This window comes from Lepidochelys kempii, chromosome 1, assembly GCF_965140285.1.
Source record: "Lepidochelys kempii isolate rLepKem1 chromosome 1, rLepKem1.hap1, whole genome shotgun sequence".
Taxonomy (NCBI): Eukaryota; Metazoa; Chordata; order Testudines; family Cheloniidae; genus Lepidochelys; species Lepidochelys kempii.
The window spans coordinates 214,861,943-214,881,558 of NC_136380.1; the positions used below are offsets into that span (position 1 = coordinate 214,861,943).

The 19,616-nt window shown below is 40.5% G+C and overlaps 1 protein-coding gene across 1 annotated transcript; it reads right to left on the reverse strand.

The window, feature by feature from the left end:
- Nucleotides 1-259: 259 nt before the first annotated feature.
- Nucleotides 260-18,566, reverse strand: LOC140906823 (natural killer cells antigen CD94). Its single transcript, XM_073331601.1, has 5 exons — nt 18,440-18,566; nt 13,881-13,979; nt 11,417-11,568; nt 946-1,049; nt 260-434 (listed from the first exon to the last, which is right to left on the reverse strand). Exons 1-5 carry the CDS (start codon nt 18,564-18,566, stop codon nt 260-262), a joined length of 657 nt encoding a protein of 218 aa, XP_073187702.1.
- Between the last annotated feature and the right edge of the window lie 1,050 nt (nt 18,567-19,616).

Sequence of the window (19,616 nt, forward strand, 5' to 3'; positions counted from 1 at the left end):
CTGACTGGCTGGTTAATGTTCCAAATAAGTGATATTTATCCCCATAAACTGTTCCCCACTTTGAATGGCCAAGTCCTGTTTCCTTCCATAACAAACTCATCAACAGTTTTTCTGTGACCAAAGTAAAGAAGGAAGAAATAAAGGTAAATTATACTAATAGTAAACATCGGGCAAGATCCTCAGCTGTTGTAAATTAGTGTCTCAATCAAAATTTAGGGACATTGATTATTCCAAGATTTCTCTTTCTGCAGAGGACTTGCTAGACTATGATTCCATCTTTTCTAGGTTTCTTCTTGTGCTGGTTAAACAGATTCCAACTAAGCACTTTTTTCTTACAAACACAACGATTATGATGTATGCAACCATAGGACTGGGCTTTACCATCTTCCAAAACCACACAGTCCCCTTCATAGTACTTTTCACTGACTTGAAACCTGAAAGACACAGTTTACACTTAGTTGTGCAAATCACTTGGTGATGAAGTAAGAATCAGAGTGTTAACATTGGGATCATTTGGAGCTGGGAGCTGTTTAGCCATGTGAGGTTGAGGTTGATGTTTATGAAAGTGAGGGACTAATAGCATGGTGAGCATCAGCTATAGAATATGCTGTGTTGGGAAAGTTACCCCCCCCACAGCTCTGCCTTTGAAAATCAGTTCTAAACTGTGGACCCTCTTGCACTCCAGCCCAGGGTACTCCTTGTGCATACATTGCTAAGCCATGTCAAATGGTGTAGTCATTTTCTGGTGTTAATACATTGGGACTTGGATGAATGATCACCAAACTCACTGTTCCTTGTGAAAGGTTAGAAATTTCTGATCTTGGGCAGCAGAATTTCCTCTCTTTATTCGCCCCTCAATCCCTACCCCCACCCCTCACATCTATGTACCAAATAGGGTAAGAAACAGAGAGAGAGATGAACTTTGTAAATGTGCTAGAGACTTACAAGTCAGTGGGAAGTGCTGCACCATCCTCCCACACCCAGGTCCCATTGACTGCATTACGGGATAATCCAATCCACATGCGACATGACAATGATACTATGAAATCCTATATGGGAACAAATACTAATTATTTCACTTCAATTCCATCCTATGCCATTTCCTGTGTTAAAATGTCTAACCAACCAAACACTCCTATTTTTTTCCTCAAGAAATTTTCCAATAGATTTATTAGAAATCATGTTCCCCCCCACCATTTTAAGACACACCTACTTGCTGAAGAACATAAAAAAGGCCATACTGGGTCAGACCAAAGGTCCATCTAGCCCACTATCCTCTCTTCCGACAGTGGCCACAGCCAAGTGCCCCAGAGGGAATAAACAGGACAGGTATTCATTAAATGATTCATCCCCTATCACCCATTCCCAGCTTCTGGCAAACAGAGGCTAGGGATACCATCCTTGCCCACCCTGGCTAATAGCCATTGATGGACCTATCCTCCATGAATTTATCTAGTTCTTTTTTGAACCCTGTTATAGTCTTGGCCTTCACAAATGTCCTCTGGCAAGGAGAGGAGATCCACAGGTCGACTGTGCATTGTGTGAAAAAATACATCCTTTTGTTTATTTTCAACCTGCTGCCTATTTTTTTCATTTGGTGACTTCTAGTTCTTGTGTTATGAGTAAATAACACTTCCTTATTTACTTTCTCACACCAGTCATGATTTTATAGACCTCTATCATATCCCCCCTTACTTGTCTCTTTTCCAAGCTGAAAAGTCCCAGTCTTACGAGTCTCTCCTAATATGGCAGCCGTTACATACCCCTAATCATTTTTGTTGCCCTTCTCTGAACCTTTTCCAATTCCAGCATATCTTTTTTGAGATGTGGGCAGACCCTGCATTTATATAGAGCAGTGGTTCCCAAACTTCTTCCACCGCTTGTGCAGGGAAAGCTCCAGTACGTCCCTCGGCCCGCGCCACTTCCTGCAGCTCCCATTGGCCTGGAGCAGCGCACCGTGACGACTGGGAACCGTGATCGGCCGAACCTGCGGACACAGCAGGTAAACAAACTGGCCTGGCCCGGCAGGGGCTTTCCCTGCACAAGCGGCAGAACAAGTTTGGGAACCACTGATATAGAGGCATTATGATATTTTCTGTCTTATTATCTATCCCTTTCTTAATGATTCCCAACATTCTGTTCACTTTTTCAGCTGCCGCTGCAGATTGAGTGAATGTTTTCAGAGAACTATCCACAATGACTCCAAGATCTCTTTCTTGAGTGGTAACAGCTAATTTAGACCCCATCAGTTTATATGTATCATTGGGATTATGTTTTCCAATGTGCATTACTTCCAGCAGTTCCCATTGGCCTCAGCATTGAATTTCATCTGCCATTTTGTTGCCCAGTCACCCAGTTTTGAGAGATCCTTTTGTAGCTTTTTGCAGTCTGCCTGGGACTTAACTATCTTGAGTAGTTTTGTATCATCTGCAAATTTTGCCACATCACTGTTTACACCTTTTTCCAGATCATTTATGAATATGTTGAATAGGACTGGGCCCAGTACAGACCCCTGGGGGACACCACTATTTACCTCTCTCCATTCTGAAAACTGACCATTTATTCCTACCCTTTGTTTCCTATCTTTTAACCTGTTACCAGTCCATGAGAGAACCTTGCCTCTTATCCCATGACTGCTTACTTTGCTTAATAGCCTTTGGTGAGGGACCTTGTCAAAGGTTTTCTGAAAATCTAAATACACCATATCCACTGGATCCCCCGGTCCAGATGCTTGTTGACCCCCTCAAAGAATTCTAGTAGATTGGTGAGGCATGATTTCCCTTAACAAAAACCATGTTGACTATTCCCCAACAAATTATGTGCATTTATGTGTCTGACAATTTTGTTCCTTACTATATTTTCAACCAGTTTGCCAGGTACTGAAGTCAGGCTCATCTGGAGCCTTTTTTAAAAGTTGGCCATCACATTAGCCATCCTCCAGTCATTTGGTACAGAAGCTGATTTAAATGATAGGTTACTGACTATAGTTAGTAGTCCTGCAGTTTCACATTTGAGTTCCTTCAGAACTCTTGGGTGAATACCATAGGTGACTAGTAACTGCTGATAGTAAAGGGGCACAATTTAAAGGTTATGGTGGTATTGCATTGCCTCATACATGGTGCTTGCAGCATGGCCCAAATTTAGCGCTAAACGACCTTATGGGGACACTGTGAAACTGACTATACCCAAAATGCTATCTATACATAAAATAAACAAACTGAAAAAAAAAGTAGAGGAGACTCTTCTCTCCCCTCTCCCCCACATACCCCTTAATCTCTTTTGGTTTTCGTAATCTTACTTGTTAGCTGGTCACTATAGTAGGTACAAAGTTTTCAGACAAAAATGTGTTTTTTAAGTTGACATTGTGGATTTAGCTGTGATCCTACATTTCTGCCCACCTGGAGAGGAATGCAGGACTCCTAGACCTGTAGGGAATTCCAGACTGACTGTCACAGGCCTGGTGTAAAGCAGGACTTGGATGGTGGCCATCTTAAAAAAAAGTGTAAGCACTTTTGCAACCCTGCTTTCAAGAAATATTACTCTACAGCCAACCTTAGATCTTTCATATATATTGAAAACTTGACAAATCATTATCGATCAAGCAGTTTGTGCTCCAGGAAGACCCCAGGAGAAAGTATGTTTCCAGAATTGCTGAAAGTGATCTGGTCCATACACAAGCAGGGGACACAAACGTAATTTATTCCTTTCTCTCCCTATTTGGGAAATTGCGTTCTCCCTCAGATATAGAAACACCTAAAAACAGCATCTGGTAGAAAAATGTCTGCAGAGATACTCCCTGCTCTTAGTAGGAGGAGGAATTTGTATAGTTTATTTTTAAGTTGGAACAATTACTACATATTTGTACCCCTATAACAGATGCTTTGACAAGAGCAAAATAAAACTGACAGGCATTCATGGAACACCACCTAGGACTGGAAAAATATTCTTTAGAGCTCCTGAGATTAATCAAAAGGAGTACTTGTGGCACCTTAGAGACTAACCAATTTATTTGAGCATAAGCTTTCGTGAGCTACAGCTCACTTCATCGGATGCATACTGTGGAAAGTGTAGAAGATCTTTTTACATACACACAAAGCATGAAAAAATACCTCCTCCCACCCCACTCTCCTGCTGGTAATAGCTTATCTAAAGTGATCTCTCTCCTTACAATGTGTATGATAATCAAGATGGGCCATTTCCAGCACAAATCCAGGACCTCAGCCTGGTCCAGTCCACACAAGAGATCCACTTCCTGGACACTACGGTGCTAATAAACGATGGTCACATAAACACCACCCTATACCGGAAACCTACTGACCGCTATTCCTACCTACATGCCTCCAGCTTTCACCCTGACCACACCACACGATCCATTGTCTACAGCCAAGCTCTGTGATACAACCGCATTTGCTCCAACCCCTCAGACAGAGACAAACACCTACAAGATCTCTATCAAGCATTCTTACAACTACAATACCCACCTGCGGAAGTGAAGAAACAGATTGATAGAGCCAGAAGAGTTCCCAGAAGTCTCCTACTACAGGACAGGCCTAACAAAGAAAATAACAGAACGCCACTAGCCGTCACCTTCAGCCCCCAACTAAAACTCCTACAACGCATTATTAAGGATCTACAACCTATCCTGAAGGATGACCCAACACTATCACAAATCTTGGGAGACAGGCCAGTCCTTGCCTACAGACAGCCCCCCAACCTGAAGCAAATACTCACCAGCAGCCACATACCACACAACAGAACCACTAACCCAGGAACCTATCCTTGCAACAAAGCCCGTTGCCAACTGTGCCCACATATCTATTCAGGGGACACCATCACAGGGCCTAATAACATCAGCCACACTATCAGAGGCCCGTTCACCTGCACATCCACCAATGTGATATATGCCATCATGTGCCAGCAATGCCCCTCTGCCATGTACATTGGTCAAACTGGACAGTCTCTACGTAAAAGAATAAATGGACACAAATCAGATGTCAAGAATTCATTCATAAACCAGTCGGAGAACACTTCAATCTCTCTGGTCACGCGATTACAGACATGAAAGTTGCTATATTACAACAAAAATACCAAATCAAATCAGGACTCCAGTGAGAAACTGTTGAATTGGAATTCATTTGCAAAATTGGATACAATTAACTTAGGCTTGAATAGAGACTGGGAATGGCTAAGTCATTATGCAAGGTAACCTATTTCCCCTTGTTTTTTCCTACCCCACCCCCTCCTCAGACGTTCTTGTTAAACCCTGGATTTGTGCTGGAAATGGCCCACCTTGATTATCATACACATTGTGAGGAGAGTGGTCACTTTAGATAAGCTATTACCAGCAGGAGAGTGGGTTTGTATGTGTGTGTGTGGGGGGAGGGGGGGTGAGAAAACCTGGATTTTTGCTGGAAATGGCCCAACTTGATTATCATACACATTGTAAGGAGAGTGATCACTTTAGATAAGCTATTACCAGCAGGAGAATGAGGTGGGAGGAGGTATTTTTTCATGCTTTGTGTGTATATAAAAAGATCTGCTACACTTTCCACAGTATGCATCTGATGAAGTGAGCTGTAGCTCATGAAAGCTTATGCTCAAATAAATTGGTTAGTCTCTAAGTTGCCACAAGTACTCCTTTTCTTTTTGTGAATACAGACTAACACGGCTGTTACTCTGAAACCTGAGATTAATCAAGAAACTGGGAGGTTCTATTGAGCTCAGGCCTGAAGGAACTCTCATGTTTAGTCTATCCTCCTGTAAATTGGAAGGGATAGCTAGATGCACAAGAGAACTCTGTTTGTGTAGCATAAGTGTTTGATTCACTCTTATGGCTCTGTCATACACAGAACATAAGAGTGCATCAAACAATAGTTAAACATTATAGGCCTATATTTCTTCATACTAGTGGGGTGAGTCTATAACAGGGGTTCCCAAACTTGGTGTGTGACTTGTTCAGGGTAGCCCCTGGTGGGCCGCCAAATGCTTTGTTTACCTGAGCATCCACAGGTATGCGCAGGCCGGACCACCACTTCCCACAGCTCCCATTGGCCGGGAACGGTGAACCGCAGCCACTGGGAGCTGCGAGCAGCCGTACCTGCGGACTCTTAGGTAAACCAAGCGACTTGTGGCCCGCCAGGGGTTTTCTCTGAACAAGCCGCGAACCAAGTTTGGGAACCCCTGGTCTATAATGAGGTTGAGGACCCATACCTTAAAAGGCTCAAATGAGCAACATACTTGAACTATATATAAAGACATAGCCTGGTGTTAACCATGAATATCCTGTTAACTCCTGAGTTTTTGACTTGTAATAAAAGGAATATTTCATTTGCAGAAAAAGTAAAAATAAACAGAATGATGAGGCAGCTGGTAACATACAATTAAATGCAGCACTGTAGTGCACTATTAGAAATCCACAAAATAAATGCATATTTACCCACCTTTTCTGACCCTGCCTCCAGCATTCATATAAACAGTGAAACTCAGGATTTATTGTGAAGATGGCAGTTTAACAAGATGAACAACAGATGCTGCTTAGTTTACTAAGATTTTAATATTTTTATTTTGTTTTTAGTTTTGCTTTATTTTTAATATGTAAGTTGGTTAGAGAATTCATATTGCATAGGGTTAATTTAATGGCTATTTTAAATGTGTATATATAAATATATACATATAAAACTGAACACTCTCTATTTTAAATCTAGATGGTCTCCAAAAATCTGTCATACTTGTTTCTAATAACAGGAACACAGAAATATAGGAATTGCCAAATTACCAGACTGGATCAGACCAGTGGTCAACCAAGTTCAGCATTCTGTCATCAACAGTGACCAGTACCAGACGCTTCAGAACAAGGTTCAAGAAACCGTGCAGTAATTAGTTATGGTGTAAGGTGCCCCAGGGAAAGTTTACTCCTATTGCCCAATAGTAGAGGTTAGCTTATGCCCTACAGCATGTTAAGGGGTTATATCCCTTCCAGAATTCCTCGGGGTATTTCATTTAACGTATAATTACTCTTATAACTTGGATATTCTTACTATCCATAAATGTCTAATCCTTTTTGGACTCCTTCTCAGCTTCTAGCCTCAATGTGATCGCAGTGAGTTCCACAAGCTAGTTTTGCATTGTGTGAAGATATAATTTCCTTTACAAGATTTGAATTTGCCTTTCGATTACATTTAATATCCCCTTGTTCCCACAGTATGAGACAGGGTGAACAGAAGTGCCCAGTTTACCATCTCTGTATCAGTCATTGTTTTCTACACATTTATCGGGTCCTCTCTCATTCATCTCGGCTAGGATTTTCAAAGGAGCCTAGGAAAGTTGCATCCGATGAAGTGGGCTGTAGCCCACGAAAGCTTATGCTCTAATAAATTTGTTAGTCTCTATGGTGCCACAAGTACTCCTGTTCTTTTTAGGAAAGTTAGACACTGAAATACCATTGAAGTTCAATGGGAGTTGGGCACCTAAGTCCTGGGGCTCTTCTGAAAATCCTAGCACATCTCTCTGGTAAACATGCCAGTCTTTTCAATATCTTTGCAAATGAGAGCTTATCCATGCCTCGGATCAATCTCAGTACCCATGCCTGAACTCCCTCTATTTCTGCTTTATCCTTATCCAATCTGATCTATGCACAGTATTCCAGATGAGGTCGTACCATTGTTTTATACATTGACAATATTATACTCTCCATTTAGTCTCCATTGCATATGTATCCTAATATTTTGTTTGCTTTTTAACCTCTGTGGCTGTACAGTGAGTGCAGGTCTTTCCTGAGCTGGCTGCAGTAATGTTCTGCTCCTTTTCCTGTTAATACAGAATGCACTTAGGTATATGACTAGATGAAATTACTTCATGAATTATGAAAAAAATCTTTGGAATAAAGCTTGGCTAAAATATGGGTGTTTAAATACATATTAGATCAAAAGTGATAGTGTACCTACTTTATACAATTTAATTAGGTTCTAATAAGGGCATTTAAGTGTAGTTATGAACTAGCAGGCAAAGCAGTTACTTCTCTCAGGAGAAACCTTGCTATATCACAGTTAAAAAGGAAGACAGCAGAGTCTTCTTCATGGCTTCTGCCAAAGATTTTGCTCCTTCATTAAGTGCAGAATTGGGTCCTTGAATTGAAACCATATTATAAAAACACTGCAAATAGTACTCACACAAGTAATCAATGTACCAACATTATCTGCATTCCACATCGCTACTCTAATTGATTTCAGTAAGACTAATGGTGTAAATAACGTTCCACCTGTGTGGAAATGTTTGAAGGATTGGGCCCTAATCTACTAATTTAGGGAGTGCCACATTAGCAATCACAAAACTCTGGAACTGCTAACTTAATCAGCACTCATTCCTGAAGCATTTCCCATAGTCTGACTTGAGCCTGCCCTTAAAAATTCCACACATGCCTGGTAAATAAATGCTGGGGCGGGGGGGGGGGGGGAGACAAGCAAGTAAAATATTGCTTTCATTAAAATATTGTAAATTCAGGTTAGTAGAATTTGTGTCTCCGCTGTAAATTTTCACAACAATTTTGCAAGCATGACTCAAATGCAAAATGTACTCATAGTCAAGGAAGAATGAGTAACTTGCACCAAGTTACCTTGATATCACTCACGTCAGTTACTCAGTTCCATACCCTTGCATAACAATTGCTTTTAAATGTTCTACAAGTGTTGGCTGCAGATATTGTTTTAAATGCCTGAAGAGCAATAATTGTTGCCTCAAAGAAGGCAATAACCTCCAGACACATGGACCAAGACTCCCCCCCCGTTTAAATATTTGCCCCAGTTAGTCTCTGTCATAAATATAAAGAGAAGGGTAACCACCTTTCTGTATAGAGAACTATAAAATCCCTCCTGGCCAGAGGCAAAACCCTTTCACCTCTAAAGGGTTAAGAAGCTAAGATAACCTCGCTGGCACCTGATCAAAATGACCAATGAGGAGACAAGATACTTTCAAAGCTGGAGGGGGGCAGGAAACAACGGGTCTGTCTGTCTGTGTGATGCTTTGCTGGGAACAGATCAGGAATGCTCTTCATAACTCCTTAAGTTAGTAAGTAAGTAACCTAGCTAGAAATGCGTTAGATTTCCTTTTGTTTAATGGCTGGTAAAATAGCTGTGCTGAATGGAATGTATATTCTTGTTTTTGTGTCTTTTTGTAACTTAAGGTTTTGCCTAGAGGGATTCTCTATGTTTTAAATGTGATTACCCTGTAAGGTATTTACCATCCTGATTTTACAGAGGTGGTTCTTTTACTTTTTCTTTAATTGAAATTCTTCTTTTAAGAACCTGATTGCTTTTTCCTTGTTCTTAAGATCCAAGGGTTTGGGTCTGTGTTCACCAATGCAAATTGGTGAGGAGTTTTATCAAGCCTTCCCCAGGAAAGAGGGTGTAGGGCTTGGGAGGGGGGGATATTTTGGGGGGAAGATGTCTCCAAGTGGGCTCTTTCCCTGTTCTTTGTTTAACACGCTTGGTGGTGGCAGCATAGGGTTCAAGGACAAGGCAAAGTTTGTACCTTAAGGAAGTTTTTAACCTAAGCCAGTAAGAATAAGCGTAGGGGGTCTTTCATGCAGGTCCCCACATCTGTACCTTAGAGTTCAGAGTGGGGAAGGAACCTTGACAGTCTCCAAAATACGTGACCCAATTTTTCAAAAATGAAACTTATGGGTGTTTTGGAAAACTGAGCCACTTACTTAGGAACCTCAATAAGGATCCAGGGCTCTGATCCTGTTCCCATTGAGATCAATGGCAATGGTATCCTTGAGTTCAGTGATGCAAGATAATGCTGTATGTGTCTAACTTAAGCACCCATTCTTTAAAGTATCATATCTAATATTTTAATAAATACTCTGTTCTTCTATAGCACATTATTCCAAAGTTTCACAGACATGTTCATTATCACATGCCCTTCTTAACTTAGAATTATCCCCATTTTACAGATAGGGAAACTAAGGCAGAGATAAATTAAGTTGCATAAAGGAGGTCTGTGGCAAAATAATAATAATATTTAGGTCCTATAAAGAGAAGCCAGTATTTTAACCACAAGATCATTCTCCCCCTCCTTTGAATTTCATATCAACACACAAGAAACATTTGGAAGATGCACTGGAGTTTTAAGTGCTTACCAGCTACTAGTAGGCTGGCCCAGATCATATGAAAAGTTTGGTTTCCTTTCATGAAATGAGTCTGACTCTGCACTCATGCAATATATGGAACTCAGGTAGGGCCCTATTTAAAGTAAAATACCTGTTTCCTACCCTTACGGCTTTAAAGGAATCCTGTGCATTGCTAAAAGCACATCAGGGATCTCCATCTAACTTATAGGGTGGCTGGAGGAATCCAGGCCAAGAAACCTCTCTCTCCCACAGAAATCCCCCATCCCCCATGGGTTGTTGCCTCCCCCAAACACTCACCCCCCATCTCTAGACCCTGGCCCTGCTGCTCCCCCACCCCGCCCAGATGCCCATCCAGGCCAGCCACATGGCTCCTTCTTTGCCCACCCCCCCACCAGACTCCCAGCCCTAGCCTATGCTGCCTCCTCATCCCCTCCGTGATCCCTGTGAAAACTACGTGATCATCCCCAGTGTCCCCGGAGGCCTCCCCCCGCCTCCTTGCGCTCCTTCCTCCCTCCTTTGAGCCCTCCCATTTTGCCCCGTCACTGCAAGAATGAAGCTCCCCAGCAGCAGCAGGAAGAGCGACTCCAGCGAGCTCAAGCAGGCAGGCACATACCTGAGCACAGCTGGTGGGTGGGACAGGACAGGGACAGCTTCCCCCCAGCCCCCTCTGGAACGTGCCCCTCTCTAGCGTCACCCCTGGTGAATGCCATCTGGTCCTGGGGACTTATTACTGCTTACTTTATCAATTTGTTCCAAAACCTCCTCTAATGAAACCTCAATCTGGGACAGTTCCTCAGATATGTCACCTAAAAAGAATGGCTCAGGTTTGGGAATCTCCCTCACATCCTCAACCGTGAAGATTGATGCAAAGAATTCAAGAGTTCACATTACAGCTACAGCCCTTCTACCTATGGATACCTGATGACTGGATGTGTTTCCTCTGGTTAATGATAGAAAGCAGCCACAGGGCTTGAGCACTCTTGGCCTTTGGTGGTCATAGGAGAGTGAGATACCCACCTCTGTTATGTGGCAGTGGAAAGCACTGGTCTTCAGGACCTTTCACATAACATTGCCATTGATTCCTTCAGTCAGTTTTTAAACGTCTTTTATTACCTTCTCTAATTTAATGCATTGTCTGCCAAGTTTCCCTTGATACTGACCAATAATATAATGCATTAGTGGTGTCATTTTATCAGTGGCAATATGAACATGCAATATAAAACCTACACCCATTGCCACATTCATTCCTGGTTTTGTATCTACAGTAAGTGAAGAAGGAAAAGACATTACCAGTTCTTCCTTGTTTTCTATCTTAATAAGTCTGGAGTCATGAGAAGAACAATAATCTTTACTTCCTTGCCACGTTTTCCATTCAGTTGAGAGGTGGTAACAGACTTCCCCATACAAGAACCAATTCTCTGGGCAAAGGCTGCATTTGTGGCCTTGAAAAGAGAATAAATATTTCTGTGCTCATGGCTGATGCTGATTAATACTGAATATTGTGTAACGTACTGACTGTTCTGTGTCACCACTGCTCTACCATGAGGCCTCATATCCCACCAAATATGCATGGGTGGGTGGGTATGGGTGCGTACAACTGACTTCTCTTTGTTAGAATTAGACTTATATGTTCCCATTGCCATCCAGGAGCCCAAATGTCTGCACTGAAATTGTACAGCCCCTCAGCCCAAGCTCCATGAGTTTGAGTCAGTTCACCTGGGCCAGCCACAGCCGTCCAGTAGGTCTTTTATCACAGTGTAGACATAATTTATAACTGCTAAATCCTTTCCGGTGGTACTACTGCCAAGCCAGTTATTCCCCCATTTGATTGTTCATTCCTAAATGTAGCACTCATATCTATATCACTATCTTAGTTTCCCAATGGTATCTAAGCACTCGGGAATCTAAGAGTTGTGGAATGTGGCCATGCCAAGTCATTTTACTATTAAAAGAACAATTGTGGAGAAAGATGTAAATGTCCCAAAGGAATAATAAATGAAGTCATGGGAAATCTAGAAGCAGCAGTAGAATTTTATCTATATAGCACAGATTATTTTTCAGTCCCTACTGACACAGGGAACTGAGAGAGATGAGGGATAATTGGATATACTAGACCTCTGACTCACATTAATAGAAATATTTTTGATATCAGTATTTTGGGAAATCCAATGTACCTTCAAGGTTAGACACCGCATCAAAGTTTCTAAATGTGCCAGGGACTTCTAGGTCTGTAGACAACATTGTGCTGCCTCCCCACATGCAGGGCATGCAGATTTTGTCATGGGATAATCTTATGCAGTGAAAAGTTGTCAGTGGATTTACAAAATCTAGTGCAAGAATAATATCAAATTATAATGAGCTTCCCAACTTTGCTGTTTCATGGATGTATGGGTATCAGGTAAGGTAATGTGGTCAACAAGTCCTGGTGGACTGAGGCTTCTCCGGTGGTTCAGAACCCATATTGGCCAGACCAGTCACATTCTTGATTTTCTCCAAGAATTCTCGCTGTAGATTTTATGTTTACAACGTTCCCCACCTTTACCCAACTTTCAGATCTTCTTTTATCTCAATATTACTAGAAAGGATTTCCTTGGGAATTTGCCAGTGCTGCTCCATAATTCTCCAAACATTGATGGATAAGAAAGATAAGTGATTGCTTCCTCCCAGAAAATGCATATGCCCCCTGATGTACTGAGTCCTTGCTGTCCCCACAGAGTGAAAGGGTGTAACAAAGTGTTAACAGATCTTCTCTCTCTCACTGAGGAAACTGGTCCAGTGAAAAAGATATTACCTCACCCATCTTGTTTTGATGAAGTCTAGATAGATTAGCTCTACTGCATTTCCTTAGTCTAAAAAACAGCTATTTGATCAAGGAAGATCTCAGGTTAGTCTGGTCCCACCACAATGGTTACCTCTTCCATGTGTCAACTGCTGGAGAATCTCTGAGAGGTTTGCATTTTTGGCTTGGAGTAATTCTAGCTGCCGTGAGAGATTTTTCAGTGGTGCACTTGGTAAATGTGATGCCTGGGTCACTTAAACGCAGAATAAGAAAATACAATATTGCTCTTAAAAATACAGTCAGTATGCAAACTTTAGCATTATAGAGGAATGAGAAACAGAAGTTTATTTCATATTCTTTTTGCTGCCAAAAGGACTTTAAAACTGCAGCATTCTTAAAATCAAAATGTGTTATTTATTATGAAATATTTTAATTAACCACTCTACCTGGGCCAATATTCTCTGCCAATGCCATCTGCTGCCCAGGAGCTGGTTACAGCTGCCCAGTTCTCCAGCTAGCTTTATGCCAGCTATGCAGCCTGCAGGGGTTGTCTAAACTCCTTCAGTTGGGAAGGGCCCATAAGGGAACATCTGCCATCTAGGAACAGCTCACCTGCCCATGACACACCCCTTCATGCGGATTGCAAAGACGAGCTATGATGGACACTAACCTATGCTAGTGGAATTCCCAGCTGGGCAGATAGAGGTAGTTTCCACTCCCTTTGTGTGGGTCCCAGAGGATCATTGTATAATAAAATATAACCATATTTATTTAGGGTGAAAGTCACCCCTCTGCATGTGCATTTCTATGTAGCACTGAACTATATTAAATAGTTTTATAAGGAGAATGGCTCTCAGTTACACTGGAGTAAATCCAGAATCTCTCTCCTGTACTCAGTGGCGTTAACTCCAAATTTGCATCAGTGCTGGTGAGTGCAGAATCTTCCCCTTAGACTTTTTCCTTGTAAATACTTACCCTGGATACCCAAGATCCCTGCAGTTACCAGCAATAGCAGGCAGAGGATCCCCAAAATCAGTGCTGTGCATCGCCATTTGGAATGCAAAGGGATGGATTCTAACAAAGAAAAGTGAGATGTGAACAGAAAGACAAGAATCTAGTGTCACTCTGGAGTATATTTGGGTTGTATCTGTCTAAACTAGGAGGCCAAATAATTGCCAATGACCAAATATCAGTACCTACCAACCCCACTCCCTATGAAATTTGGCTATGTTGCTCAGCCTCTCCCCATCAGGGTGCTTCCTACCCAGTCTCATGATTAGAAGTAAACAGGCCAGTCACAACATACCATTTATTATTGTTTGTGCTAAAGCAGCAACAGGAGGCCCCCAACTAAAATCAGAGCCCAACCATGCTAGGCCCTGTACAAACACAAAGTAGGAGACAGTCCATGCCCTGAAGATAGTAGAATCTAAATTTAACAAAGGATGAGAGGGGAAACAGCTGAAGTGATTTGCCCAAGGTCATACATCAGGTCAGTGGCAGAGCTGGGAATATAACCCTAGTCTCCTGGGCTATCTTCTGCACCACTCTTCTCTTTGGTTTAATGCCGTTGTCTTCAGTACAGTTATAGTAAAAAGAAATTTGGGCCATTAGCCAAATGCGTATGGGAGATTGAAAAATGCATATTTTTTTTAAAGATGGAAATTTGGGTTTTCTACTGAATAGATGTAAAGTTCTTATTTTCCATGAAAAACTTCAACCTTTGTATCAAAAAACAGAACACTCAAAAACTGAAACATCATGGGGAGACTGGAAAATTCCCGACCAGTTCTAATATCAGCCAATGAAACATTTTTTTCCATTAGAAACTGTCATTTAATTGAACCTGTTTACAAGAAAGGGTCAGTTCTGATGAATCTAACTAAACAAATACATCTGAAAAAAGTTTTGAAATTCTCAAAATAGGACATTTTGACATTTTCTAAACAAATAGATTCATTTTTTCCAATTAAAAATGACTGGAAATATATTTATTGTATACTAAAAAAGGTGAAACATTTTTAAAAAAGTCAAAGTGAAAACAAAACGTTTCAAGATTATTCAAATAAAATGTTACATTTGAACAAATTAGATTTTTTTTCTGGATTCTCAGTTGAAGAAATGTTTTCAGATTTTTACTTTGTCATCTTGTTTTGGGAGAGGAAAAATTTCAACATCTTGAAAACTCATGGGAAAACTGCCCAGATCTACTGAAAACCAAAAATATTCACCTGAAAAATCTGGTGTAATATTATTGGCTGAAAACAGAAATTTTCAATCTGAGAGTGTTGAAACATTTTGATTTGGTTTAACAAACCAAAATATTCTAACATGGGTTATCCATTTCAAAACTAATTATTTTGTTTTGTTTTTCCTGTTTTTAGCTGAAAGTTTTCAGGCTTGGGATTCTTGACAAAAAGTAGAAATTCTCCTGGAGTAAAAAAGTTTCAGATGATCAACATACTATTTGTTGACAGTCCTTACATTTAACATTGGTTACTTGACATGGCCAAAAATACACAGTCTTGGTTTTGTCATGGCCAAAAATAAGAAAGTAATAATTGTACTTGAGAGACAATAAGGGAAAATTTATGATTAACAATATTTTAATTATTATGAAGCTTTTTCTTCATTAAAAAAGTGATACATAGCTCTTACAGATAGTTTGGGACACAATATAGCAAAACATGTAAATAGGGCTGGTTGTCTATTGCGGTAAATAGAAAATATTCATGGAAATGAGTAAAAGATACAAAGTTTTCAAACTTGTATTTAATATTTAACCAATGCTGTAGTTTAAAACCAGGCTGTTGTTTTTTTAAGTTATTCCCCTATACTTCATGATACATACAGAGAGCTTGCTTAGAACCAGGTTAACTAAGGTGACAGAGACCATCATTCCTTTTTTGAAGTGAAAAACCCAAGATATTTTAAAGATTTTTATCATGAAAATCATGGCCCTACCAAACAATGCAACCTGGTTTAGATTATCATGTTCATTCAGCTAGTTTAATTGGAGCTTGAGAGTAGATTTTTTTTTTTAAACACAAATCCAATGTGATTTATGCATTGAGGCAAAACAGGAGTGCTCCTAAGAGAAAGAATGTCTTGTAACAGATCACCTCATTAACTACACAACTCAAATCTCCAACCAAAGAGCCAATCAGCCCTGAACATTTCAGATGACATAGATCACAAAGCACTAATTTTACTATGATATATAAGATTGTTCAAGAAGGACACCTTCATTTCATTCTACATCTCATCATACAAACTCGGACTTAGGAATCTCCATTTTCTCAACTTCCAGTTCTAGATCTGAGCTTTGTGTTGTTTCTGAGCAATCGGATTGTGCGTATGGTGACACTAGTTTACTTTACATTTCAGTTTCTTTCCTGAAGCACTGATGTGATCTTTCCAACGTCTGAATCCTTGTCTACACTAGAAAAGGTTTCCTGGTACAGCTATACCAGCAAATCCTCTTAGTGTAGATGGAGCCTAAACCAGTAAAAGAGTGCTTTTTTTCAGAATGTATACCTGTTTCCTGAATGGAATAATCTGGACCGGCATATAGGGTGATCACGCTGCCCTGATTTTGTATTGTCTTGTCAGTTAAAAGATTTCATGTGCCCTTTTTTTGTTTGTTTTGTGTTTTGGGTCTCCCCCCCTCCTTCCCTCTCCCCCCCACACACTTAGGACATGATGGAGCACTCTACAATTCACACCCCCATAGTCGAGAATGAGGATTTGTGTTAGGATAAGGTAAGAAAAAAAACCCATAAAAATACACTGTAATTTTGTGTGTACAAAATGGTTCTCTAAAACCTTTTAGAAATAATTAGTTATAGCCAGCACTAGAACCCCTTTTGTTGATGCAGGGGTGGCCAGTGGCTGGTTTTTCTGTATCTCAGAGAGGTGGCAACCCTACTGGCATAAGGACTTTTTGCCAGTGTCAAGGTTCCTTGTACTCTAGGGTACAGATGTGGGGACCTGCATGAAAACCTCCTAAACTTAATTTTACCAGCTTAGGTTAAAACTTCCCCAAGGTACAAAATTATTTTACCCTTGGATTTCCACTGCCACCACCAAACTTTATCTGGGTTTACTGAGAAACGTAGTTTGGACACGTCTTTTCCCCAAAAATCTTCCCAACCCTTGCACCCCACTTCCTGGGGAAGGTTTGGTAAAAATCCTCACCAATTTGCATAGGTGACCACAGACCCAAACCCTTGGATCTTAGAACAATGAAAAAGCATTCAGTTTTCTTACAAGACGACTTTTAATAGAAATAAAGGAATCACCTCTGTAAAATCAGGATGGTAGACATCTTACAGGGTAATTAGATTCAAAACATAGAGAATCCCTCTAGGCAAAACCTTAAGTTACAAAAAAGACACACAGACAGGAATAGTCATTCTATTCAGCACAGTTATTTTCTCAGCCATTTAAAGAAATCATAATCTAACACATACCTAGCTAGATTACTTATTAAGTTCTAAGACTCCATTCCTGTTCTGTCCCCGGCCAAAGCATCACACAGACAGACACAGACCCTTTGTTTTTCTCCCTTCTCCCAGCTTTTGAAAGTATCTTGACTCCTCATTGGTCATTTTAGTCAGGTGCCAGCGAGGTAACTTTAGCTTCTTAACCCTTTACGGGTAAGAGGATTTTTCCTTTGGCCAGGAGGGATTTTAAAGGGGTTTACCCTTCCCTTTATATTTATGACAGCCAGTATATCCCTAATAACAGGGTTGTGATTTTTCCACATTTCTAACTGATCTTGTTATGCCAGCCATACCTTTGGGCATAGACCAGGCCTAATTCTTTACTCCCAGACTGGTTACTGGGGCTGTTTAAAGGCCAGAGTGCAACAAAACACTTAGAGGGCACACAATTGGGAAGAAGTTGCAGCAGCATGCAAAAAAAGTTATAAGAACTATAAAATGGTGCTGTGGCATGGCATTTTAAAGGAATGTCAAATCTCAAAAAGAAAAGGAGTACTTGTGGCACCTTAGAGACTAACCAATTTATTTGAGCATGAGCTTTTGTGAGCTACAGCTCATTTCATCGGATGCATACCGTGGAAACTGCAGCAGACTTTATATACACACAGAGAATATGAAACAATACCTCCTCCCAGCCCACTGTCCTGCTGGGCATCCGATGAAGTGAGCTGTAGCTCACGAAAGCTCATGCTCAAATAAATTGGTTAGTCTCTAAGGTGCCACAAGTACTCCTTTTCTTTTTGCAAATACAGACTAACACGGCTGTTACTCTGAAACCTGTCAAATCTCAGAAACCCCTTCCCCAAATGCCCCCAAATTTGGATCAATAGCCCTATGCACAGCCCTTGTAAGGCTCAGCAAATATCAAGGCAATCTGAGTACGCGTTCTGACTCTAGAGCATTTAGAAAAATTGGTTGTTAAACAGTTGACTAGTCTCAAGCTTAAATATAGCATTGCTATCATTTCACTAAAATCCCTAGCGAATATCTTAACACCAGAAGCATCAGGAGCTTTAGGATGTGCGATACCTTTGTTTGTTCCTGAAGGTTCATGGGTGAAGGCTGGATTCCTAGAATGAAAATTTAAAATGGTGTATCCATCCTCATCCTCCATATCCACTTCTTTGCTGCCATCACCTTCTGAGTATAATACCATGGACAGACACACAGTACAATTGCCTGTTAGATCAGGACCAGCAGTGACCTACAGAGGAAATGCTATGGTGTTTGAAGATAGAAACTGAAACCATACATGGGAAGTTCAGGCTGGTCATTTGAGATGTCCTTCTCTTAGCAAAGAGTTAGAGCAAAGGGACTTTTTTTCTTTTAAAGTTAGTTACACTGTTAAGATTAACAGGTCTAAAATCCAACCTCTGTTTTTCTTAAGAATTGCATGTAATTTCTCTTTCTCCAAGTTTAATGCTGTGCTCACCACCATAGTACTTGATCAGCAGTAAAGCTGTCGAGCGATTTAAAAAAGTAATCACGCTTAATTGTGCTATTAATCTCATTGTTAAACAATAATAGAATACCATTTATTTAAATATTTTTGATGATTTATACATTTTCATATATATTGATTTCAGTTACAACACAGTTAAACTGTTCACTTTATATTTATTTTTGATTACAAGTATTTGCACTGTAAAAAACAAAAGAAATTGTATTCTTCAACTCACCTCATACAAGGACTATAGTGCGATCTCTTTATCGTGAAAGTTGAACTTACAAATGTAGAATTATGAACAAAAAACTGCATTCAAAAATAAAACAATGTAAAATTTTAGAGCCTGCAACTCCACTCAGTCCTACTTCTTGTTCAGCCAATCGCTCAGACAAACAAATTTGTTTACATTTGCAGGATATGATGCTGCCCTCTTCTTGTTTACAATGTCACCTGAAAGTGAGAACAGGCATTCTCATGGCACTGTTGTAGCCGGCGTTGTAAGATATTTGCATGCCAAATGCGCTAAAGATTCATATGTCCCTTCATGCTTCAACCACCATTCCAGGGGACATGCGTCCATGCTGATGACAGATTCTACTCAATAACGATCCAAAGCAGTGTGGACCAACACATGTTCATTTTCATTATCTGAGTCAGACGTCACCAACAGAAGGTTGATTTTCTTTTTTGGTGGTTCGGGTTCTGTAGTTTACACATCGGAGGATTGCTCTTTTAAGACTTCTGAAAGCATGCGCCACA

Bases quoted from the DNA above. Each gene is read 5' to 3' on its own strand.
- LOC140906823 (XM_073331601.1), bottom strand. From the start codon at position 18,566: ATGGTATTATACTCAGAAGGTGATGGCAGCAAAGAAGTGGATATGGAG. The intron at 13,980-18,439 runs GTATCGCACATC...TTTCTTTGTTAG, and splicing joins ACCTTCAGGAACAAACAAAG to AATCCATCCCTTTGCATTCC. The intron at 11,569-13,880 runs GTAAGTATTTAC...TCTCTTTTCAAG, and splicing joins AGGGATCTTGGGTATCCAGG to GCCACAAATGCAGCCTTTGC.